Source organism: Gopherus flavomarginatus, chromosome 15 (genome assembly GCF_025201925.1).
Source record: "Gopherus flavomarginatus isolate rGopFla2 chromosome 15, rGopFla2.mat.asm, whole genome shotgun sequence".
Lineage (NCBI taxonomy): Eukaryota > Metazoa > Chordata > Testudines > Testudinidae > Gopherus > Gopherus flavomarginatus.
In genome coordinates this window covers 27,424,416-27,450,500 of record NC_066631.1, presented here as the reverse complement: position 1 = coordinate 27,450,500, position 26,085 = coordinate 27,424,416, and the positions used below count along the sequence as shown (strand labels likewise).

The window sequence follows — 26,085 nt, the reverse complement described above, 5'->3', positions numbered from 1 at the left end:
TCCCCAGAATGCACTGCGGTCATCCTCCCTCGGCCATTGTTACATCCGGGTACCCGATAGGGGTGCTGGAGCAAGCGGGCGGGGTCTGTCTCCTGAGTCAGCGAGCTCTAGAGCCGCCCGCAGCCGCCGAGGGAGGCTGGGTCCCTTTGAGGAGCCTGTGAGGGGAGCGAAACCCGCAGCGCTCGAGTATGGCGGTAGGTGCTTCTCATCATGGGGTATTTTAAGGAGCGGGGAAGCGAGAGGAACGGGAGGATCTGAGTCGGGAACCGGGTACGCGCGTAGACAAAATGGCGTCCACCTCCTCCCCTTGCCGGCGCCATAATAGGCGTGAGTGTGGGGGAGGGGAGGCTACTTGCCACCTTCACTCTTCTTCCAAAAGTTCCTCCACCCTGCCCCTGGTTTTGCGAGAAAAGCAAAGAGTCTTGGGACGTCAGCTTTGGGCTTAGCTACTTGCTGGCCCTGAGGGGTGAGTGCTGCTGCGAAGGGGGAAAGGGCGCCTTAGAGTCCAGACTCTCCATAGCTCCCGCCCCTTTATACCTTTCTCCATGTTTGGGAATAGATCTAATATCTGAAACTATCTTCTAACACGCAGCATTTAAACGCACTCAGAAACTGTCCCGATTGGAAGTTTTAATGGGAGAGTCCCTTGCTATAGTTAGACTTCTTTATTGCCCTTTCCCCTTTATATATGCGACTCTAAGAGAAGGGGGGGTTGCCTTTTTTGGTAAATTATTGGTTAAGCTTGTGGTTTTAATCTTGTACTTTATTCTCGATTTAAAAATTCGTTTATGTAAAATTTTAAGATGTCAGTCAAACATAACTCTCATTTTGCATTTATAAAATTATTTTATATTTGACACATGTCAGATTATGTGAATCATTTAGTCTGTCACATATAGGAAGGAAATTGTCAAATAACGGAGTAGAAAGGATCTTAGATCTACTAAAAGAACAAGAGTACTTGTGACACCTTAGAGACTAACATTTATTTCAGCTTAAGCTTTCGTGGGCTACAGCCCACTTCTTCAGATGCGTACAATGGAACGCACAGACAGGACATATTTATACATACAGAGAACATGAAAAGGTGGAAGTATGCATACCAACAGGAAGAGTCTAATCAATTTGTTAGTCTCTAAGGTACCACAAGTACTCCTGTGCCTTTTGCGGATACAGACTAACACAGCTGCTACTCTGAAACCTTAGGTTTGCTATCGACCCCAGAGCCGCATTGTGATGGTTCTCAGGGTACCCAGAACTAGGCGTTACCTTGTCACTGGCTAGAGCAAGCTTGAGGCAGTCTTGCTTGTACTTAACTTGGTGTCAGCTTCCTAATATGCAGCGGTCTGTTAACCACTTGTCTTGACCATCCCAGGCCTTACTTTGCCTTGCAGTTTAACAACACCTGTACTCAGTGCCTCTGAAGTGTTCCCCTGTGATAGCCAGCCCCTGACACAGGTTACACACAGACTTACCAGATCCCCTATTCCTAAGGGAACAGAACACCCCAGCTCGTAAAATTCAACTCAGGATCAAGACTTGGCTTAACATTAAGCCCTTAGATATGTTTACATTGAAAACAAGAATATATTTATTATCAAAGATTCAAGGTAAGAGAATTTTGGAAGCAAATACTTTGTATATAAAACAATATAACACGCTTTCTAGAGACTACATTTAACTACCAGGTTAATCTCCTATCTAAGGAACTTTATCTCACCTAAAGTTCTCTGTAGCATTTTCAGGCAAGGTTGTCTGAGGTACTGTTTTCATGAATGTAAATGCACTGTCCCTTTGCTTTCTAGATGCAGGATGAGGGAATGTCATCGTTGCTTCATTGTCTTTGCTCACATACAGAAAAAACACTCTTGGCTTGTTTTTACTGTGTGCTACTTCCCTGTTGATTTCACATCACTTCATTAACATTAACTTTGTATGTAAATGGATATCTCTTGTGTTTAGTTTATATGGCTTAATCTACATCCAGAGAGAGAGAGACACTTCTTACCTCCTGTCTGGAGGAAAACCTGTTTTTCACCTTTGCTGGTGATTAATACCTTGATACTGACTTTAGAAACATAGCTCCTTACATAGTGTCTGTGTCTACATTTCACAGACTGGTGTGACAGCAGCTTTCATTTGAGACCTCAGATTATATTCTTTAGTGAACTTAATGTACGCACCAGACTCATGACATTTCTGTAACCCTTTACCTGTTGGAATTAAGAGGTCCATGGGTTACATACATGAAGTTAAGCCTGTACCTAAGTTTCTGCAGAATTCAGGCCTTTCTGTGTAGTGTAGAAGTGTCCTTACTTTGCTGAGTGGTGGACGAGTAATTTTGGACATGAATAATGTCTTTTTTGAACTGGAGAACAGTGTTGTAATAGGCTTGCAGTAGAACCTCAGAGTCATGAACGTCTCTGGAATGGAGGTTCTTCATAACTCTGAACAAAATGTTACAGTTATTCTTTCAAAAGTTTACAGCTGGAAATTGACTTAATACAGCTTTGAAACTTTAAAAATATTCTGCTTTCCCTTTTTTTTAGTAGTTTACGTTTAACACAACTTTTTTTTTGGTTTCTGCTGCTGCCTGATTGTGTCCTCCTGGTTCCAAATGAGGTGTGTGGTTGATGGGTCAATGGATAACTCTGGTGTTTGAAACTCTGAGGTTCTACTGTATTTTCTGCTGGACATGGTATGTGCACAGCAAAAAAGACAGTTAAAAAAATTTTATTGTTTGTCTGGTACTTCAGCCCCTCTTCTCTATTCTCCAAAGAAAATGGGTTTAAAATTTAATGTCAGCTTTTTAAAATACTACTTAAAAATATACTCCAATTGAAGAAATAACAGACACTGGTTGGGTTGCTGAAAATAAAACATGTCAGAAATTTTGTCACTGTAATATAAATCATCCTGTGAAACTCATTAGTTGTGGGCATCTGCAAATATCCCACATGATCACTGTACCAACAGCACTCTGAAGGACTCCCTCTTTCTAAAAAGTATGAGAAACTAGTTAGAGAGCTTTGGAATGCCAAGGACTGATGGAATGACAAATGTGGAGTTGTTTATGCTCCATTATCTGTAAAGGTCTACCATGGTTTCCTGTGGGCGGGGAACTTTAGAGTTAAATAAGACTAGACAAGCAAAAGTCAAGATACTCAATCTGGGGACTAACTGTTAATTTAAGTATATTAGCAGTCTAAAACCAGAATCTCTAAATATCAAATTTTGAAAAGACTAATACACAAACATTTATTTTGGATACATAAGTGGAGGATGCTATATATCTTGAAAATTATGTGCTTTAACTTCTTTTGATTTTTTTCAAGATTTATAAGTATCCAAAATACAATTTTGTGTTCTACATGTTTATAATAAATGCTGTATGAGAGGTACGTGTTATTATCCTGATAATAGAAAAATAATTGTTTGCTTGCTTTCTCACCCCAGGCGAGTGTTTGAGTAGAATTTTGCAAAGATGCTGGTGTGGAAGGAAGGGAGCAGTAAAAAAAGATTAGCTACCTGAACAACTTGGAGTGGGTGGGCTAAAACATGTGAATTGTGAATATTGAGGAGATGTGAAAGGACCTTGTAATGTCACAGATGAAAAAGCCCACGGTTAATACACTATGTCCAGTAAAAGCTTTTTTTTAACTGACATGCTGAGGGAATGGGGGCTGCTGGTAAATTAAAAATGCCGGTTAATTCAGAGGAAGAGGTTTAGAGTGCGAGTGAGGAGCTGCTGGCACAGGCTTTGGGAGGGGGCTTGGGGTGCTGGATAGGGTGGGGCACTCACCTCTGGCATCTCCCTGCCCCTGCTGCTCCGGGCAGAGGTGCGGCCAAGCAACTCTGCAAGCAGGCACACTGTGTCTGTCTGCAGGCGCTTCCCGGTCCAATGGGCTGTGAGCCACTGAGGCAGGAGAGCTGCCTGTTCGCACCTCCTCCAGCAGCAGCAGGGACAGGGAGCTGCTTATAGGAAGCAGCTGGAGGTGAACACACACACCCCCCCCCCCCCCCACACACACACACACACATCCGGCACCCAAATCCCTCCCTGCCCCAAGCCCCCTCCTGGACGCAAACTCCCTCGCAGAGCACAGCCCGCTGGCTTCGCACCAACTGAACTTTCAGTGCAGATCAGAAATGCTGGTTTATAGAGCTTGCCGGTTGGTGAAGTGCTAGATAAAAGAGCTTTTACTGTGGCATTGTTTTTATCTGAATAATCAGAAGAATAACTAAAGTAGCAGGGTGCATTGATTTAAATTAAGGCAATTTAAATAATGATTTAAATCACAAGTGCAAAACCTGGATTCTAATAAACTTTTCTGTTTGTGCTCCTTTATTTTCTAAAGATTGTTTGATATAACCACTAAAACATGTTGATTTACAACAAAATAGAGCTTTTATACTAGATTTGGTACATCTTTTTGCAAACTAGGAGGGTACCGTATAACTGTATACATCTGTTTAAGCAATTACATAGCTTAATATTTTCAGATTATTAATTGTACATTTTAGTATGTTAGAAAATGGTGAATGATATATTGCGTATTTACTAAATAATAAACCTTTTAGTTATGATTGTGTCAAGCTGCAGTAGGATGGTGACTGGAATTTAATTAAATACATACAACATAATATCAAAATAAATTGTAATCAACAAAACCTTTTTTGTTTTGGATACATAAACTTCTTATCAAAGCATGTTTCACATTTACAACTAAATGATTTATTAAACAGAGGGATTAATTAGTGAATTAAACAGATTATTTCAGGTTCTCCTGGGAAAATTTTCAGATCTACCTAATGATGGGATCTTATGTTCCTAGTCTTATTTAAGTCTCTTGAAAATGACACAGTCTCCTAAATTATTTACAAGAAGAACAGGAATACTTGTGGCACCTTAGAGACTAGCAAATTTATTTGAGCATAAGCTTTCGTGGGGTACAGCCCACTTCTTCGGATGCATCCGAAGAAGTGGGCTGTACCCCACGAAAGCTTATGCTCAAATAAATTTGTTAGTCCCTAAGGTGCCACAAGTACTCCTGTTCTTTTTGCGGTTATAGGCTAACACGGCTGCTACTCTGAAACCTAAATTATTTAGGCTGACCTATTGTGCCATATTTAAAAAGCTTGACTTCAAAAGCAAGATGTTTTTCCCAATTCTTTCTTTGTATAGAAAAATAGCCTTTAATTCATAGTTTTTGATAGAGGCTCATGTATTCAGCAGATTAATTTTTTTTATTTAAATGTTGTAAGACTGTGGTTCTCAAACTTTTGTACGAGTGACCCCTTTCATATAGCAAGCTTCTGAGTGTGACCCCCCCCTTATAAATTAAAAAACACATTTTTGTATATTTAACACTATTACAAATGCTGGAGGAAAAGCAGGGTTTGGGGTGAAGGCTGACAGCTTGCAGCCCCCCATGTAATAACCTCATGACCCCCTGTTTGAGAACCCCTGTTGTAAGAGAAAATAATGAATTTAGGCCTTGATATATTTTTTGTTGAATTCAGATTTCATTTCAAATAGGTTTATTTAAAAAAAAGAAAATCTTACTATAATTTACAGTGGGGGGGGAAAGGATTTAAATCTCTTTTCTTGATTTCCCCCCTTCCCCTCTCCTCCTTTAAATCATTAGGTTTTTTAATCCTCCCTGTTAAAATCTGGTTCTATCCTGAAATTGATGCTGTTTTAAAAAAAAAAAAAAAAAAAAATCAAGGTAGTGTTCCATATTTACTGTCTAACTGATTTCTGCATCTGTTTTGCTCAGTTTGCCAGTAAAAGCATGGCTTTTCTGTCAGCCATACAAACTCACCTGGGCTTAGTCAAACTGGATTCTGTCCCTCATGTCACCAGTAATGCATTCTTTAGGCCAAATTATACCCTCAGTGAAATCTCTGCCACTGGGTCCCTCCACAGGTTTGATTATGCCTTCATTTCACCTGTTCAGAATCTCAGAAATCAGTGAGAGTGCATAGGTGCAAACAAAAGCATAATCTGGCTTTGTAGAATGTCTGGTGATACATGAAACGGAAAGAATTTGTCTTAAATATCAGATACCAAGGTGAGTTTGTGGAGCTGACAGCAAAACTGGGGAAGAGTGGAGAAAGCATGTTCTTGCAAACTGAGCAGATTTGATACAGAAATCATTGAGACACAATGTGTATGGATCCCTACGATTCTTGCAAACACGCATTTCACACAGAATATTTTAATAATAGCACTCCTGTATGTCTGATTATCGTTTAACACTTAGTAGCTTAGAGCTCTGTAAATATATATTTTAATTTCATGTCTCTTCCAGGCCAGTTCTGCACTGCAGACTTTGATGCTTAGAGCACCATGATTTATCTCTGTGCCCTTATTTATAACATGATTTAATCTGGCCTGTTTGTACAGCATTGTACACCAGAAGTAACCTTAGTGATATGAATTTATAAAAGCAGCATTAGGATGCACAGCTAAATAACATAATTTGGAGAAATACAATGTGAGCTTTAAATGGTACAAAAGTTAAATGTGTACCAAACAATTCAGAAGGTGGCAATTTTACACTACAAGTTTAAAAAAAAAATTTACGAAAGTCCAATATCCTTCTTTAAGAGTGTTGTTGTTCTTTTATGTTTAAGCTGGTTTTGGATGACGCTCTTAGTAATTCTGTTCACACTAGACTGGATGCAGCATGTCTTGATAATGGTGCAGGAAGCAACTGTCATTTTAGTACACAGACATTAAGACAAAATGATTATGTATCCATAACATTCACTTGATAGAAAATCAAGTCATCCTAGAATGTTCTATTAAAAGATGTCTGATTTAGTTGAACACTTTAAATAAGATCCAAGGTGAAAAGAGCAGCTTTATGTGCTAGTGTATATCATTATCTTCTCTTTGAATTTAAAAAGAAAAAAATCTTTGATCTTAAGTTTTTTAAATATTTTTATTTGCCCATGTAGGGTAGTGATACAGAACGAGATGGAATAGCCCCAGAAAAATCATCCCCAGAGAGAGAGAAGAAAAAGGAACAGTCAGATGCATCTAATTCTCCTAGAACCTCAAAACATCATTATTCAAGATCGCGTTCACGATCAAGAGAAAGAAAACGGAAGTCAGGTATGGTCAATCTCAAAGTGATGTTGCTTTACCTGCATAGGTATTATGACAGATTGTAAAATCCTGTCATAGTGCATAAACTTGATCCTGGCTCAGGAAGTTCTGGAGATAACATATTTTGTGTCTGGGTAATGTGCAAATAATTTAATGAAGCAAGTTATAAATTATCTCTGATAGAGAACAAAATTCTTGATTCCTGTGGATTCACTGCCAGCCAAAATACGTAAATTTCATCCTGGCTGTGTTACTGTGCAAGTCTTTTTGAAGAAAACTAACATATTAGTCATATCTGCCTGAACTTAATTTCTTATAGTAGAATACAATGTTTAAAAATACTCTAAAGTAGAAACATGCACACTTGCAGAACTTAAATATCTATTTTTAAAATATAGCTTTGGAAAAAGTTGCTCTCAGAAGTCTGATGCCGATGACTTAAGACTGAGAAGCTGAAAGTTTAGAACTCTACTAATTTTGAGCCTTAAACTGTTTTTGAAATACTTAATACTGAGACTTACTAACTTTTTTAAATGATTCATGTGCTGAAAATAAAAATTGAATATTTTTCCAAAATCCAATGGATATTTTTCGTGGCGATACATAAGACTTAGAAAACCTGATGTGTAAATGTCTTCTGTTAGATATGTTTGGATTAAGACACTTTACTCCACGGTTTATATCCTAAATACAACAATTATGTTCTAGATGATCAGGAGGTGAGTATGAAACAGACTGGTCAGGCAAAATTAAATAGCATAAATGGTGAAAAGAAATACCGTATATACTCATTCATAAGCCAGATATTTTTGGTAAAAAAAAAAGTGATGCATCAGAGAGCAAGAGTCAGCTTATAAATGGGTCTACACCAAAATTTGATGATTTTAAACTCTATGGAGTCATTGAATTGAATATCTAATACATTGTCGTTTTGTTTACTTGGAGCGTCTGCAGGCATGGAGCCCTTCAGCTCCCTGTGGCTGCGGTGTGCTATTCCCAGCCAATGGGAGCCACGGGAAGTTCCAGCGGCTTACCTTGATGGCCGGGAGCCAAAGTTTGCCAACACCTGAAATACAGGGTCGGCTTATGAAAGCGTCATACAGTTTTTGCTATTTTTACCTAACCATCTTGGGGGATCGGCTTATAAAGGAACGGGCTAATGAATGAATATATATATGGTAATTAAAAAAATTCTCTGTTCTAATATGGTTTCTGACATAGATAAGGAGTCTTTAAGAAAAATTAAACTATACTTAAACCCTTATTGACTCTGGAGTAGAAAAGCTGAATGTAACTTACATGAGTATAAACTAATAAAACTTGACAAGAAAGTTCATATTTATTTGATAAATAACAAATATTTTCTTCTTCAGATAACGAAGGAAGAAAACACAGAAGCCGGAGCAGAAGCAAAGAGGTAATTAACACTTTGTAGTGCTTAGGTAATTGTACAATACATCTTTAAAAGTATCTTGTAGTCATGTGCGTGTGTGTAAAACTATATATAAATGACGTTATGGTAAGTACAAAAAAAAATTGGAAACTGAAAAACGTAAATGGGTATGGAGTACCTATCATAGTGAAGCATGATTGAAGCCATCATTTTGAGAAGAAGGTAATAGTTTATAGCAAAATTGCGTTCAGAAACTGGTAACTTAAATTTTTTTGTGAAAACAGCCAAATTAAAATTTCATATGGAGAAGTAGAATTGGTGTTCTTGGTGACTATCTCACAGAGCTTCCATTAACCAGAAGCCTTACGTCTTCTAAGGCTCAGGGGTCTCAATGTTGAATACCCATCTACCTCAGGATATTTCTTTAAAAAAAAAATCCCCACGGACTAAACTCTGATGATTGCAACTTCGAATTTTAAGGAATGCTGCAGCATTACATATGTAGTAATGTCAGCAAGAGTCAGCTGGAAGTATTGCTGTAACAGCAGAGCTCATAGAGGGCTTCTTTAAAAATCGAAGGCAAGGGGAACGAGAAGAGGCAGTAGCAATGGTACATTGGAGATAACTGGCTTACCCACCAGAGAAGAGGTGAAAGGAGCAAACAAGGAGCAGCAGAAGTAGCCAGGAGGGAGGCTGTCACGTGGGGCAGTAATAGGCTGGGTAGATGGGGAACTCCTAAAATTTTAATGTGGGACAGGAACTTTCCCTTTCCCCCATCCCAATGGAAGCTCTGTAAAAATTAATTTAGGAGTTTTTGTGAAATTGACTATATTGTTTAGATCACATGATAACATTTCTATAATAAATCATACTCAGCGTGCTAATGCGCGAAGAGACTGAACTGAAGACGCTCCAGACTCAGATAGCAAAATTATAAGCCTACTTCATGATAAGGTAACTATTAGTCATTCAAACTCATATTTCCCTTAAAAATATCTTAAATCGGTTATGGGATGTAATGGTGTTTTATTACTGAGTGTATGTCTAGAAGACTGAAATTTAAAAACAAAAATTATCATTACACTTAATGTTCAGAAAGCTTTTCTTCACTTATAAAAAATTCCAGCGTTTTACTATACTATTAGGTCCCAGTGAAGCTCTTACATTTTGCAAGTTGATTTAAATGATTAGCAGGTTTTTCATGAATAGGTTACCTGGATAGTGTCTCATGGTACATCTTAGCTTTCAGATTGTTTTTGTTGGGAATTGAGGTTCTTAAAGTTGTTTAATGGCCACAGACTAAAAACCATCAGTAGCTGTTTTTGAATATATAAGTCAAAATGTATTGTATTGTATTCATGGATGTGAATATTAAGTAGCTGACATCTAAAAATAGACTTCTGTTTAACTCAACTATATTTCCATATATTATAGTTATTTTATGAGTTAAAACTATAATAATAGACTAAAAATAGCCAAGATATTTCCAGTTTGTTAAAAATGTTTTTGAAATGAAGGATCTAGTACATGTCTAAAATTTGAAATTTACCAGCAAAAGTTTAGTTTAAAGGATTTGGGTGAAAACATCTTAAAAGTTTATTGTTGGTGTTATCTAATTATGACAAGTCTGTTCCAGGCGTGACTATTTTAAGTGATAAATAGGTAGTTGGGGGAAAGGATATTTAAATATTCAATATTACTTTAGAGCAGACTTAGCTGAACCTATAAATGACTGTGTTTCAAAAACATAGGATTTGCACTGATGCTGCTATATGATGATTATAGTTTCATTTTTAGAATCCTTTTTTAAAAACAACTTAAATGGTCTACAGTATTTTGTATTGGAAACAACTAGTAAATAAGTTGAATATATTAAGAAGAAAATTGTTTGTCATCGTTTAGTCTCCAATGAAAACACTGTTAAAAATCAGAACTGACCTTGCCAAAGTACTTTTGGCACTGCAGCTATAGAAGGAAGAGGAGTGTGCTTTAAAAAGAGGCAATGCAGAAAAAAATTGCAGTGCAGGATATCTCCATTTTAAACTAAAGTGTGAGGCCTCAAAATTAACTTTAATTTTTTAAATACCTTAATTTAAGTCGTCAATCCTTATTTAATCATGGGTAGAAGAATTTGTTAAACTTCAAATAAAAAGTTGTCATACGTATGTCTAAAGTTATATATGAGTTTATAAATATGCTTGTGTACCTGGTATGTCTCTAGACAAATATGAAATGTATTTTATTTACAAATATGTATGTATGTGTGTATATACATGCTCAGACACTGGTAGAGACAGAAATGTGTTAGGTTTTTAACGTTGCTCCATTATAGATGGAATAACCAGTAACTGAGGATGAACACCGTTTTCATTGTAATGCTTTGAACTGTCACGTCAGGAGACAGTGTAATAATATAGTAGAACCCCTTTTATTGGCCCCTCCATTATCTGTCCTTCCGTATTTACCAAACAACCAAAGTGCACAGGTCCAGAAGTGGGTGGTCTCTCATATGGCCGCAAGATGGTGCTGTCTTGCACTTTCCCATTCTTTGGATTATCTAATTTGGCCCCGGTCCTAGTTAGATTGGATAAGTAGGGTTCTGCTGTACTCTGATGGGTGCTTTAGAAATACGTAAGATAGGTGGTGGGGGAAATGATAGTCTGTATTTGCAACATTGGATAGATGATGGTATTAAGTAAAATAGCCATCACTCTTGACTGAGCCACACTCCTAAGGTTACTAATGTTGCATCACAACATATCATTTTTATCTTCTGATACCATACTAACTCTTTTTGTTGCACTATCTTCCTGAAAGAACCAACTTCTTCTTAAAACAGGCAAGAAGACACGAGTCCAAAGAAAAGTCCTCTAAGAAACACAGATCTGATGACCACAATGACAAAGAACACTCTTCTGACAAGGGAAGAGAGAGCCTGAATTCATCTGAAAACGGTGAGGACAGACACAAACGCAAAGAAAGGAAATCATCAAGAGGCAAAAGTCATTCAAGATCCAGGTCCCGTGAAAGGTAAGTTCTCTATAAATGATCATTGAATAATCATATTTTTTCTCCTTCAAGTGCTTGTCAAAAATTGAGTGCCTTGGAGTTTTATTAGAGTTCCTATATAGAACTGAATTGTGTCTAACTCTGGGTTTTAAAAAAAAAAAACCAAACAATTTCTTGCAGAATGTTAACTCTAAAGTAGCAAAGATTCCCCTTTTATTATGCAGTGCATTTAATGCTGGTCCAGATTTTTTTGTCCTGAGTTGATAATAAAGTTATTGAGCCTCTTTAAGGCTTGATATAGATAGTGTCTAAAATTAATCCAACATATGCATATTAATTTATGTAATGAATGTATATTGCATAAATATTTAATCCCTTAGCACCAATGACAGTACATTTTCTCCTTCTACCGTCAGACTGTTATTTTTCCTTTTTCTGTGTATTGCCTTTAAAGTCCGTACCTCCTAAGTGAAGAGTTTCCTTTAAGGTATTAGAGTTCTACTGTCTTAGATAAGAAACTCAAGTTAGCTCTGTAAATTAGGACCCCTGCATTGGAATGCTCTTTTCATGTTGTTTGGTTAACGCACTAATATATTGTGTATCAGTATTAATGAGTAACATTGCTTAATGAACTAATGGCTTTCTTATAGTGGTAGTCTTTTTTTGGTTTTTTTTTTCCTCTTTCATACCCCTCACTTAAATTGTTCAAGATGTTAACTTACTGGAATGTATGTTTTCAGGCGTCATCGTAGTAGAAGCCGTGATAGAAAAAAGTCACGGTCCCGAAGCAGAGAGAGAAAACGCCGTATAAGATCTCGTTCTAGATCAAAATCTAGACACAGACATAGAAGTAGAAGCAGAAGTAGGACTCGGAGCAGAAGCCGGTAAGTATTATGTTCTTAATTTGTGATTTGTGTAAATGCTATTACTGGACCACAGAGACTTTGTCACCACTCAAATATAGCATGTTTTAAAATCTATTCAGATTAACTGAAATGGCATAATTAATGGAAATAGCTTTCTATTGCATTAATATATAGAGGCTCCATTGTGCTTGTCACTGTACAAATGCCCCAAAGAGCTTACCATCTAAGAGTTGGGTTCTCACCTTTTTTTTAAGTAGAATGACTTCATGGTATATTTAAAAAAAAAAAAAATATATCTTGGGACCCCACAAATTAAAGAATGTTGGGGGGATCCTATGGTCTGAGACAGTATAGATTATAGGATTTTGAAAAACGATATCAGCCCACAGAATGAGAGGACAAATGGCTTTGTTAAAAGTGCAGAACTAGGAGTCCAAAGTTATGGCTTCTATTCCCATCTCTTCCCCAATCTTGCTGTGTGTCCTTGGAGAAATTGCATGATGTTTTTAGACTTCAGCTCCCATGGCTATAAAATGGAATTACTGAAGTACAGAACTATTGAGAATAACTTGTAAATCACTTTTGAGATCCTCGGATGGTGGTATAGAATACAAAGTATAATTTGTTACTGAAAGACAGATGTGTAATTCCATTTAAACTACTTTTGACCAAATTATTTCTTGTCAAGCTCACTTTATATTTCAGTCTAACCTGTTCATGGCACACTTTCAGTTTAATCAACTTTGAGTATAAAGTTCTCAAAAAAAGAACAGTGCACGATGAAAGAGGCAACAAAATCTGTTGTTTGATGTTACTAGAGTGGTGAGATTGCCAAAGTGCTTGTTAAAAATAACTTTACTGTATCTGCATCTTGTTGTTTCCAGATGGTGCTTCTCTGTAAAACACACTTCAGGAAAGGGGAGCTACCCACCTTGAAAATACTAGCTATCAAAGATATTGACCCTCAATATATCTGGTGCACTTCACTCCACAGCTTTGTTTGACAGATCTGGAGCCTTTTGTGGTTCTTGGGGTGTTTTTTAGCTTGTATTGAGATAGTGCACGTGTATTCTTAGTAGTGTTTTTAATATGCTAACTGATCCAAAACAGGTGGTAGATACTTATTATGTTCAACAAACTTGGGTAAAAAACATGTGAATCCTAGATGTGAAAGTGATACACCCTCAGAGCCCTCTGAGATCCTCTGAAATATTCAAATTCCCATCCTTATAACATAATCCAAATATTTCAAGTAATGTCTTTAGTTTGGAAATCTGTAGTGACTATTTAGCATTAGATCAGTTTAGTGTCCCAGTATGTTCCACTGTGAAAATCAGGGTTCTGGCGTAATATTACGACGACACTTGTGAAATATTCAGCAAACTTAATCTGATCAACCACAGAATTCAGTAGTATGGTTTTTCTCACAAAAATACATGCTCTTCTCAAAAGACAGCTGAGGGGACGTATGTGACATAATGAACATGCTCCTACCGATATTTAATGTAGGATTTTAAACTGTTTTTTTGGGTGGGGGGTGGGGTAGGGTGGGGAGGGGAATATGGAGAATGGAATGTGTCAGTTCTCTTTAGAGTTCTAAAACTATAGACTGCATATATTTAACATAAAAACAATTCAGTATCATTTAAAAGCTGTCTTTCATATATTTTAATGATCCTATATGCACTCCCATGCATGTGTTCTTGCTTCCTCTTCAAGAACTGAATTCAAAAATAACTGAAACTGAGCAACAAGTGTGCAGGAAAAATAAAGGGCTTTCAGTTTAGTCATGACCTTGCCAACCAAAAATATGCAGTATGTTGGTTTGCAATCAGTTATGACAGTAATCCACTTTGTTCATGATTGCTGTATTCAGACCTAATCAAAATCCTGGAAAAATGAATCATTTAATATTTGAAGTAAAGTGTATGTGGGTCACACGACTCTTGTGCTTTTTCTAGCAGCAGCTGGGCCTTCGTATCACATCTGAGCTCAGTTAAAGTCTTTTGAGGTAAAACCACCGGACTGGGCTCCAACAAAATATACTTATACTTCCACCACAAAATGAAGCCTCCTATTCATGAAATACTGCATTCACCGTGGTACAGCGCAGCATTTATAGTTGTCAAAGCCTGAGTTACTGGTGACCGTTTCCAAGAAACTCCCCAGTCTGTTTTCCAAGTGAGCTTTCTTTATTGGCACTTAGATCAGTCTGAAGTCTCTTTCTTTGGTATTTATAACTTTCTAGCAGTTCTGCCATTGTCTTGCTCAGATTCAGAGCTGAATGGGGTGCATGAAGCATACAGCAACCATTTTTCAACTCTAAACTAAAATACTCAGATACAGAAGTTAAAATTCTTTAATTTTCTTGATGCCTTGGTTGGGCACATGATTGATCAATCCCTGATAACTGGTGCTATGACAGGTATGCAGGTGTCTCTGAAACTCATGTTGTGGATTAACTCAGTTCTGATGAACAATGCAATTCTGTGCCGAGTTTCACAGTGCCCGAGTCAATATTCTGACTGTGATCTCTTCTAATGAGGGAGTAAACTGACCTCTTTTGTTCTCCATCAGGTTTTTAATGAAAACAGCTTTTTTTGTAACTTTACTGTGGTAGTTAGTTCACTGCAAATTGTATGCAGTCAGTGCAGCTTCGAAAAAAAGGAGCAGAATATTTAAAATAGCTACTCTGTCTCCAGCCAGCCATATTCCTTATCAGAGCTTGTATTTATGCTTCATCAAATGTCAAATTGCAAAAGCTTCGGTCACTGTACATCTTAAAATATTTTCCCTCTGTGATGTTATGTAAGAGCTACGTGGGGTGCTGTCTCTTGCAATTTGCTGTTTTGTCAAGCACTTTCAGAAATTTAAGATATGGTAGTTGTATTGTTCCTCTTGTTGGAAGCCTTGCAATCGAAAAATCTTTGATATCTTGTAATCGAGTGATCAGTGATGTTGGATGAGAGGATTGGTGGTAGTTGTGCTTCACATCATTGTGTCTGAGCAGCTATTGGATAGCAGCAATATATTTTTACAGTCAACCAAGTGATCGTACTTTATATCAGGAATTATGCTGCTGAGGAGGAAGGGGCTTATCAGACAAACTGGTGTCCAATTTCTAATATTTTTCTTTAATGCCCAAATAGTCTATAATTGAAATTAGTTTCTTATCAGTTTGTTAGCCTTCAGAAAAGCCATGCTTCAGAGTTCTCTGCACTGGATGAAATTCCAAATAAGCAGTGTTCCCTTTCAGTGGTATTAGTATGAGCTTCTGAATTCCTGGGTTCAAGGTGCTCTTCTAACTTAATCTTAATTTTACAGCTTTTAGTTTTAGCAGGACTACTTGCCAAAAAACATCTATGCAGTTATTTTCCTCATTTATGCCTAGAGATTCAGAAGGAAAGTCTATTAGGGTTTTAAATCATCCAGTCAGAACACAGCATCTTCAAAGCAACAGGTGATAGGTGACTACCCAGTCTTGGGTCTCTGTTAGCAATTTTGAAATCTTGCCGATTTTTTATTCTTGTACGAAGACCAGTATTTTTCCTATGTATGTAAAACCATTTCTCGTATAGAGGGCTATGCATTTTTCAGAGCTAAACTTGCTTTTTGACCTTTTTTTGTCAAGGTTTTTTTTTCCTACTTCATTTTAAGATGCACTAATATCTAGTGTTTGACATAATGGTGAACTATTCATAAAATTATTAGATGATTACTGTAAATTACTCCTTCAAACTTTTCCCCATCAAAAACAATATTTTTAGGACAGATATCCACTTGTTAGTGTTGGGTGGAGTATAGAACTCTTCCCCAATCATTTTATTGAATTTTACACCATTACTTTGTGTGGCTCTGGTAATCTTAAGGTATTGGTTCAAAAAGGAAGGCTCCCATGGCCGTCTGTTATGTCATATTTAAAATTTTGAATTTCATAGCGTGTTAGAACTCTAAATTGTAGATTTTAGTCAAAGGTGAATAAGGAGGAACTTTAATTCTTAGCATTTGGTGTTCTAACATTCCCTATTACAGAATTATGTCCTCTGGTATTTTTCATTTATTCACTCTCCCGCCTCCCCCCGATGTATTGTTTTATATTTGTAATTGTGCTTCCCACATTTTAACCCTCCACTATGTCCTTGGAAAGCAGTTGAAGGATTTTAATGTTAAATTACTTGTGGAATATTAAAATACATGTGGCTTTATTTCAGTGACTAATGTATCTTTTTATTAATGTGGTCACAGAGAAAGAAAGAAGAGAATTGAAAAACCTCGAAAGTTCAGCAGGAGTCACAGCCGAAGTCCAAGTCCACCACCTTTTAGGGGGCGAAACACAGCAATGGATGCACAAGAAGCATTAGCCAGAAGGTACTCAATTTTATTTAAAAAAACCTAACATACTACAGACTGAAATACTTTCCCTACCTAATAAGGATAGTGCAAATAGTGACAGTACAAGATTCTTTACAGTACTTTGCCAAACGTATGTGTCTGATATGGAGGAATCAGCCAGTTAATGCCAGTTGTGGTGGCTTTTGGAATTTGAACAGCAAACCCACTTAGGACTGGATCAAGACCACCAGTTCACTACTGGTGCATGTGTGTAGTGTTGCATTTTACTTAGTTTTCCTTACTGCTAAGCATCTATTTACTATTATCTGTAAGCTTTTTTTTTTTAATGTTTACAATTTAGTTTTCCCCTTTTGAGCATCAAGATTTCTGTGTAAATAATGGTAAAATTCATGTGCATTCTGACTTTACTTAAATAAATAATAGACATTTGTATGGAAGCTGACCAGTATTGCTAATCTTTTGCATATTAATGTGTTTAAATTACTTTTTTATTATGTAAATCACTTGTAGATTGGAAAGAGCAAAGAAATTGCAAGAACAGAGAGAAAAAGAAATGGTTGAAAAACAGAAACAACAGGAAATCGTTGCTGGTAAAAAAAAATTATTTTTTAACTAAAGTATACGTACAGAACAGTAATGGGAGGAAAAATAGGACGTAGCTTCGTAAGATCTTGGACTTAAACAGTTCTGCAGATCCAGCTGAAATACCTGTAACTGTTTTTTCCTTGCTCAGTAGCTAATTATGGTATCTTGAAACATATGGTGTTCTGTTGCATGAGAAAATGTTTGAAAACTTCCTGTTGGGGTTTTTATTGTTCCTATCAGTGCCCAGCATCACAATCACCATCTTGAGAATGACTTGATAACAAGAACTCTGCATGTTAATTGTTAGGAGGGGGGACACTTCCCACACCCCATGCCTGAAAAAGCACCCCAGAACATTCTTGAGCCCCTGTTGGCTGAGGAAATGAGAGAATTGTATTTAAGAATAGAGCTCTAGTTTCTCATATGGTATTCAGTCAAGTACTATATTATATATTATACTTATTCCAAAAAGTATGCATCACTATCTTCTGGCTTTTAGTTGTTCATTGCTTAAAAGTGATGAAGGATGTGCAGTTCTACTTTTCTGGCTGTTGGTTCAGAAGCAAATTTGTGAACTTGGTGTACCTATTTCCATTTTCTAATAATGCAAGGTAGAAAACAATTACTAAAATTGTATTGGAGTGTTGCTCTAACAGGTTTTTCCTCGTGTTGAAAGTTTATTCAAAACTTTAACATTGACTTTCATTCCCCCCTTCCCTCCCCCCACCAACACTTTCTTCTCTTCAGCAGCTGCTGCCACTGGGGGTTCTGTCATCAATGTTGCTGCTCTTCTGGCATCAGGAACACAAGTAACTCCTCAAATAGCTATGGCAGCTCAAATGGCAGCACTGCAAGCAAAAGCACTGGCAGAGACTGGAATAGCAGTACCTAGCTATTATAACCCAGCAGCAGTGAACCCAATGAAGTTTGCTGAGCAGGAGAAAAAGCGGAAAATGCTCTGGCAAGGGAAGAAAGAAGGGGTAATTCTCTTCTTTCTACTTCTAGTTGAAAACATCTTAATGTTGCTTTCTGTGTGACAAGATTAAACTAAAGAATGAAATTGCTTGTTGACACTTACGATCTCTGTTAGCAACAGCACAACATTAAATTTGGAGTGTAGGAAATAAGAAATGACCTAGTCCTTGAATGTCAGATGTTACAGTGATGGGGACTATATAAGAACCCAGATAGCCATAAGGCATAATTAAATTTTAAAATAAATTTATTGGGTTGCTTAAAGGTTGCAACTAAATATCAATTGCAAGATGGCCTCTGCTTTGGGATATACAGTCTGTTTTAAGCCTGAAGAAACAAAGTAGAAGCTCTTGGTTTCCATGAAGTAACGTTCTGACAAATTAAAATATAATGCTTATGCAGCCTGTTATCCTGCTTTGACCCCCATAACATTATTTCTGTCATACCATCACTGTGAAAGTTGGATCATTTATTTTGGGTAAGCTGTTTTTCTGACACGCTGCAGGCTTACAGTAAGCGAATTCTGCAGCCTAGCAAACAATGTCTCGGGTATAAAGCAGCATATTAACATGATGATTTTGTGCCTATAAAATTGCTAATTTGTAGTCTTTAAATCCTTCTAAGTTTTAGGCTGTCAGATTTATAATAGTATTAACAGAAATATAGATCTTGGAATTAATTAAAAAAAGGGAGGGTTTTGAGGGTAGTTGAATTTATAGAAAGCAAGTCAGGATTTGAGTAGAGTTTCATCTTTCCACCTCTCAGTGCCAAAGATTTGGTATTAGTGTTTAGTGGCTGTAAACATCATATGCAGATATAAAGAGTTTGTGGTATATCAGATTAATTGCCACCAAATTACCTTAATAAACAAGTTCAGGTTACTTTTTAGATTTGGATTTTTCAAATTTCACTTTCTACTTCATGTCTTGTGTGTTATAGAGTGAAAGATTGAAAAACAGCTAAAGCTTCAAACTGTGCTGTTGGACAAAATAGGACACACTACCAACCAAAAAAACCTCCAGTGTCCCATAAAGTATAATAGTAAAGATAAACTATACGTGTTAGCTCATCCCATCAGCTCTACTGCAGTGAAGAAGTTCAGGGGGACTCAGTCTGTCACCACCAATACGTTCAAAGAAGTAAGCATTATCTGGAAAGGATAATCATGAACCAGCCTCCTTTCTGGAGCTCATCAGAACTCCTGCTTAGTTGTAACAAGTGTTGCTTCTGAGCAGTTTATAATGAGGGTCTAGTGTTTCAACAGCACTCCCACCTTTTGTTGACCTACAACACCAGACCTGGACTGAAAGTTTGAACTGGGAACTTCTATACACCGATAGAGAATAATACCACCAAAGTAGGCCATTGTCTAGACCCCTTAGTGTAAATCTTTCTAAGGCATCTTTCTGTCTATCTGTCTTACTACTGTAGTTTTATTGGAAATGTTCTGAAAAACTTTTAAATTTGTGTAATTGTTTCCTACTCTTGTAGGATAAATCACAGTCTGCGGAAATATGGGAGAAATTGAATTTTGGAAACAAGGACCAAAATGTCAAATTCAGAAAACTAATGGGCATTAAGGTATGGAGTTGTGAATTTCTTTGTATTTGGGTCTATAATCTTAATCTTCCTTAAGAGTGTGTTTATATCCATTTAAATTGCTTACAAATAGCTGAAACCACATTTTGGGGTGTTCCAAAATTAAAAACTTCAATTCATATTAAGATGCTGTTTGTGAATTTAAATGAGAAATATTTCCCAATTGAAGCAGAAGTTCTTGAACTTGCTTTGAGGAGATTCTGACTAAATTTTCTGTCAAGGCTTGGAACAGAAACCCTTGTAATTTCTTAACTTGATATTCACAGTCTAGTAGTTAGCTGCACAGGGTTATTAAACATACTGTTTAGTAATAACAGATATGTATATAAATTTAATTCAATTATTCTTTTGTACTAGGGCTGTCAAGCAATTAAAAAAATTACTCACAATTAAACAAGAATAGAATACCATTATTTAAATATTTTTGGATGTTTTCTACGTTTGAGAGTTAGCTGCGATTAATCAACAGCCCTACTTTGTACTAATAAAAAAATCCATTTAGAAATAAGTAAGAAACATCTTTTATTATTTGGGAGTGAAGTGATGATCAGACTAGTAAATTAGAAAAAACAATTCCAGTTGTGGTTGGATTTCGCATCCAATTTTAAATTGTTCTACCTTACTGTTTAAATAGCCAAATGTTGATTTCAGTCTAGCTTTTTTTAAAGCTGAGCAAATGTTTAATATAATTCAATATTAATGTTTTTCATAGGTGAGGGGAACTTACTTACAATTAATCAGTTTTGCTAAGTGTCATTACACTTGAATGCCCTCTCTGGCACATAGTTCATATTATTGATAATCATTATTGCCAGCTGCTACAAACAGCCAAGTGAAAGGTCTTGTAGAAGCTTAAAAAAACAGCTATAATTAATGCTTTGACTGTTCAATAATAATGATTTAACCTTTTTTCTATAAATCACTTTCTAATTTCTAGAGTGAGGATGAAGCTGGTTGTAGTTCAGTTGATGAAGAAAGTTACAAAACCCTGAAGCAACAGGAAGAAGTATTCAGAAATCTGGATGCACAGTATGAGATGGCACGATCACAGACTCACACACAAAGAGGAATGGGATTGGGGTTTACATCTTCAATGCGAGGAATGGATGCAATTTGAAAAAACATGATTTTAAAGTCTGGGACTTTGTGGATGATTCCCGTTCTGAGGTTGGGTCCTTGTTCACCAAAAAGCTAGCATTCTAGCTTGCATGGGTGTTGCATTGACTTTAATTTATTGAAAAAGTACAAATTTTCTGTAAATATGAGATCAGTGATACTGGTGTTAGTGTTGTAATCAGGTTATACCCACTTCCATTAAACTTGACAGAACTATAGAAGGACAGTATTTTTAGTTAAAGTTCTACTTTTTCAAACAAAGCAGCAGCTGGGGTAAACTCATACATGGATATTTCGTGTCCACCGTCTTGTGTACTTTTGTACTTTAACCTTGTACAGTTATTTTCAACTCTTGAAACATGAAAGAAACATTGTGTAGATGTTATCTAGCAGATTGGCCTATTGGCACATTAATCCAGTGCAACAACCTGGTTAATAAATATGTTTTTCTCTAAACTGGTATTTTTAAGCTTACTTAAAAGTTTGCTTTAATCAGTTTCTTTTAAGCTATCCCACCCATAAGTAATTTTTAAAGGTTATGTTGAATTTCCAGCTATTACTTTACCACAGGGAGCTCTGTAGTAGAATAAGAAAAAAGGGGAATGTCAGAGGGGTGGTATTCAAACAACAGTAATGGGTACTGAACATTTGTTTTTTAACCTGGCTTCTGCTTGACTGTTACTATGGTGTACATAATATGTGCCAATATATTAGCAGGTCTTGAAAAACCCAGCACCCACTAAGCAAGGGATTAGCCTTCTCATGAGGGTGAAATACACCACTTCCCTGAGCTACTCCTTCATCCCTAACCAAACCTACCTCCTCCCTAGTCTCCTGTTAGCTAGGTGGTCTCCATTGCTTGGATTCAAAGACACTACCACTGGCTAAATTTAGTGCCCTAATTAATTCCACCCTTACACCCCCCCCAAAAAAAATCAGCGTTTTTTCTGTGAGCACAATATAAATTAATGCCCCCATACAGTGAATTCAACTTATGCTGGACCTACAAGCAGAGCCCTCCATTTGGTGGCAGAGAGGCATAATTTTCCCTCTCCCTCTTGGGCCAAAAGCTAAGGAGCAGGAAGGCCTTGATCAGCTGGAGGACAAGGAGCTACAGGCCCCCATCTGCTGCCTCTCATCAGAGGGATCTGAGGCAAGAGTCTGTTCTACCACCTCAAAGAGGGCTTGGGATGGGGGTGGAATGAAATGCAGAGCCCTGCTGCTGCTGCCACAACCCCACCCAAGCCGTCTGCTGAAATGATCAAGTAGCTCACACATTGCCATATCAGTTTGTTAGTCTGAGTTCTAGATGACTACTCATGCTTCTGTAAGATGCGTGAGGCATATCTTGGTGATTCTCATGGTTGGTCTAACCCTTGGCCTATCTGAAGATGACTGGCTGAGGTTTTTTTCTTTTTTTTTTTTTTTTTTGTTACTGTAAAGTGATATAAAACTTCATGAATAAAACTGACAATACAAAATTGGTTTCCTTTCTCAAACAGATACAGTGGAAACATTTCAACGTATAAAGAAAGAAAGCAAAGGTATTGAGGGGATTAAATATAGGGAAACAGGAGAAGAAGTGGATAAATTAAACTTTCCTCCTGTGTTTTCTCTTAAGTGAGCACTCCAATTTAGTACTTTTCCCTAAAATAACTTGAAAAAATGCTACAGGCACAAATCTGGATGCCTTCTCATAATATCCCGTGTAGATTTGCATGGTTGCAAGTTTCTAGGCAAGTGGAAGAAGTTTTCCATCTCCAACAAATAAGCAAAAGTTGAATTAACATCCTATTATGTCACATTCTTGAAAGTACCCAAAGACCAAAATTCTGGAGTGCTTGGCAATGAAAGGCAAGTGTGCTTTTTTTCATTGTGATAAAAAATTGACTAATGGAGAAATCTGTCACAGAAGACTTACTAATGTTTATTAGTGTCCAGTAGTATGGTGTTGTGATCTTGTGTTTTAATTTAAACTCTAATACAATGATTTTTCTCAATCTTTTTTCATTTGTGGAACATAAAAAAAAAATGTCAAATGGATGTGTGGACCCTTTGAGAAATCTTAGACATAGTCTGCAGATCCTAAGGGGTCTACGACCACAGGTTGAAAAACGCTGCTCTGGTAGATCTGCTGAAACAGAAGAAATGTATTTATCACAGACATATGGAATCATTAAACTTAAGTATTGAAAATGGAGAAATTGCTCTGCATCATCTTGTCCACAACTTTCCTAAGTTCCTAAACAGGATTTGCTCATAAAGAAATTGCTCCAAATACTAGTCATTTTGACTTGAAGCAGACTAAGAAATGGTATGGTCCATTTGTGTGTCAGTTGTGAGATAGTAATTTCACTGTTGAAAAAGTTGGAAGTTTATCAAATGAAACGCATATTTTTTTCAACCAATTAGCAGAAACAAAGTGAGTATTAGATTAAATGTGTGTAAAAGAGAGAGTTACTTCTCACTTAATTTCTATTTCCTTTAAGTAAGTGCTCAAGCTATTTGGGAGTAGGAGGAAAGGAGCATTTGAATATAAAGATTTATGCTTGTCAATCCATAGAAGTTGTAAAAGATTTTCCCATACTGAAGAATGTGCTATTTTCAGTCAGTGACTGACAGGAGAACCTTATTTCCAAGCCAGTTTGGTTCTTCTATCTAGGGCCCTAACAAATTTGCGGCCATGAAAAATGTCATGAACTGTGATATCTGGTCTCCCCCGAAGAAAGCTGGTCTTTTGTGTGCTTTTACCCTATACTACACAGATTTCACATGGGAGACCAAGGTATCTCAAATTTGGGGTCCTGACCAAAAGGAGCTGCAGGGGAGTCATGGTATTGCCACCCTTCTGCACTGCCTTCAGAACTGGATGACTGGAGAGCAGCAGGTGGCCTGGCACCCAGCTCTGAAGCAGCACCCACCAGCAGCACCACGGGACTAAGGGTGGCAATACCATTACTGTAACGTACCACCCTTACTTCTGCGCTGATGCCTTCAGAACTGGGCAGCCAGAGAGTGATGGTTGCTGACTGAGGGCTCAGCTCTGCAGGTAGCAGCCAAGAAGTAAGGGGACACTACCATACCATGTCATCCTGCGCTGCTGCTGGCAGCAGTTCTGGCTTCAGAGCTGGGCTCCTAGCCAGAGCCACGGCTCTACCGCTGCCCAGCTCTAAAGCAGCGCCGCCGCTGCCAGCAGCAGTGCAGAAGTGAGGGTAGCAGTACTACAACTCCCCCTACAATAACCTTGTGACTCCCATAACTCCTTTTTGGGTCAGGACCCCTACAATTACACCACCATGAAATTTCAAATTTAAATAGGATTTTTAAAACCACAAATTTCACCTATGACCATGACATTGATCAAAATGGACTGAATTTGGTAGGGTCCTACTTGTATCCTTTAAGGGCAATCTGCCATGCATGATATAAGCAAAAATGATGAGCTTTGTGGAGTACCTTTCCCCACCCCTGTTAAAAGTAGTGATATTTGCCTTCTGAAGAAGTAAGCCATAGGCTGAAAACTGAAAGTAACATTTTCAAGAAATCACTGGCCAAAGGGGAGAGAGCTCTGCTGTGCCTGCTACCTAGGCATTTAGTAAAAGTATAACCATAGCTTTTTGGTGGTCTGTTCTCAGTTCCTACCTTTCTACCAGACAGGGCAAGGTAGCTATACAAGTTCTTCTAGCTAATTTCTGAGCACAGGCTATGGGTAGAGATTTGCAGTTTTATTATGTGTAATAAATAACATCAATAAACGATGCTACATACAGGCACTGTCATCTGAAATATGGGTTTTATTTCTCATACCAGTTGTAAAGTCCCATATTTGCTTCTTTAAGAACTACTGTTAATATTTTGTATTTCTAGAGTGTCCTCAGAAGATCCTGAACTGCTTTTGGGAGCCTTTTCACCACAGGAGAGTAAAATTAGCCTCAGACCCCATGCATATATGTACATTATTGGGGCCTCATTTTGATGGGCACTGGACAAAGACACAATAACACAATTCCTGTTTAAAGAGGTTACATTTTGAAAACAGGAAAAGCATAACACAAGTGAACTGATCAAAGCATGAAATGAGTCTCATTAGTTCCACTGGTGTTATTTTGCAAAATAAAATATGGCCCCTGCCCTTCTATTAAATCAGTTGTGGGCAACCTGTGGCCCATGGGCTACATGCAGCCTGTTATGGTAATCCACTGGGGCTGCCACAGTTTGTTTACATTTACACATCTGCCCGCAGCTCCCAGTGGCTGTGGTTCCCCGTTCCTGGCCAATGGGAGCTGCGGGAAATGGCATGGGCTGTAGGGATGTGCTGGCTGCCGCTTCCCGCAGCTCCTATTGGCCGGGAATGGCAAACCGTGGCCATTGGGAGCTGTGGGCGGCCTTGCAGATGTAAACAAACTCTGGCGGCCTGACAGCAGATTACCTTGATGGGTCAGCATGTGGCCTGCAGGTTGTCCTCTACTGTATTAAACCCCACATCTATACTGCTTCCTGCCACTTCCTTTAGAGCAGGGTTAGAAGCAGGTTTGGCCGATTTATGTGTCTCATGCTAGAAAAAGAAATTTAAGACAACTCATGCACAGGGGAAAGTTGGATCTGAGAGCCTTTATTAAGTTGTTCTTACATTTGTTATGCCAAAAACACTAGAAGGGTTATTTTTATTTATCACCTGCCAGAGATGTACACAGTACTTCTCAGAGAAATAGGACTGTTCCTTGCCCATGAACCTGCCAATCTACATGAGGAACAAGACAGACAAGTCACATAAAATACAGGATGTAAATTAAGAAAATTGTGTTGCACTGTTTCACAGGTTTGTCACAGTAGTGCAAATTTTAACATTTCCTTCTCTATGCCCCTCTAGGTTTTCCCTTTACTCATGCCTACAGCCAGTTAGTTGTTGCCCAGTGCATGGGGTGCCAAGGTTTTATCCAAAAGAGAGAGACACCTCCTGTGGTTCTTGCCTCCACTTTGGAGGTTGCTGTGAGCTGCACGTCTCAGCGAATCTTCAAATCCAACCAAAATCATCCCCTCTGGACTACAAATCCCAGCATACAATGCGCCGC

The 26,085-nt window shown here is 37.7% G+C and overlaps 1 protein-coding gene across 5 annotated transcripts; it reads left to right on the top strand.

Annotated features, from left to right (window-relative positions):
* Positions 1–45: 45 nt before the first annotated feature.
* On the top strand, positions 46–21,469 carry RSRC2 (arginine and serine rich coiled-coil 2). Of its 5 annotated transcripts, none has more exons than XM_050924559.1 (10): positions 46–194; positions 6,967–7,123; positions 8,491–8,534; positions 11,350–11,540; positions 12,260–12,403; positions 16,631–16,753; positions 17,249–17,328; positions 18,074–18,303; positions 19,790–19,879; positions 20,835–21,469. In XM_050924559.1, exons 1-10 carry the CDS (start codon positions 189–191, stop codon positions 21,012–21,014), a joined length of 1,245 nt encoding a protein of 414 aa, XP_050780516.1. In that variant the 5' UTR covers positions 46–188; the 3' UTR covers positions 21,015–21,469. The 5 variants fall into 5 exon arrangements, with proteins under 5 accessions (XP_050780516.1, XP_050780515.1, XP_050780517.1 ...); XM_050924558.1 differs by having other exon boundaries at positions 18,071–18,303; XM_050924560.1 differs by having other exon boundaries at positions 11,328–11,540; positions 18,071–18,303.
* Positions 21,470–26,085: the final 4,616 nt, after the last annotated feature.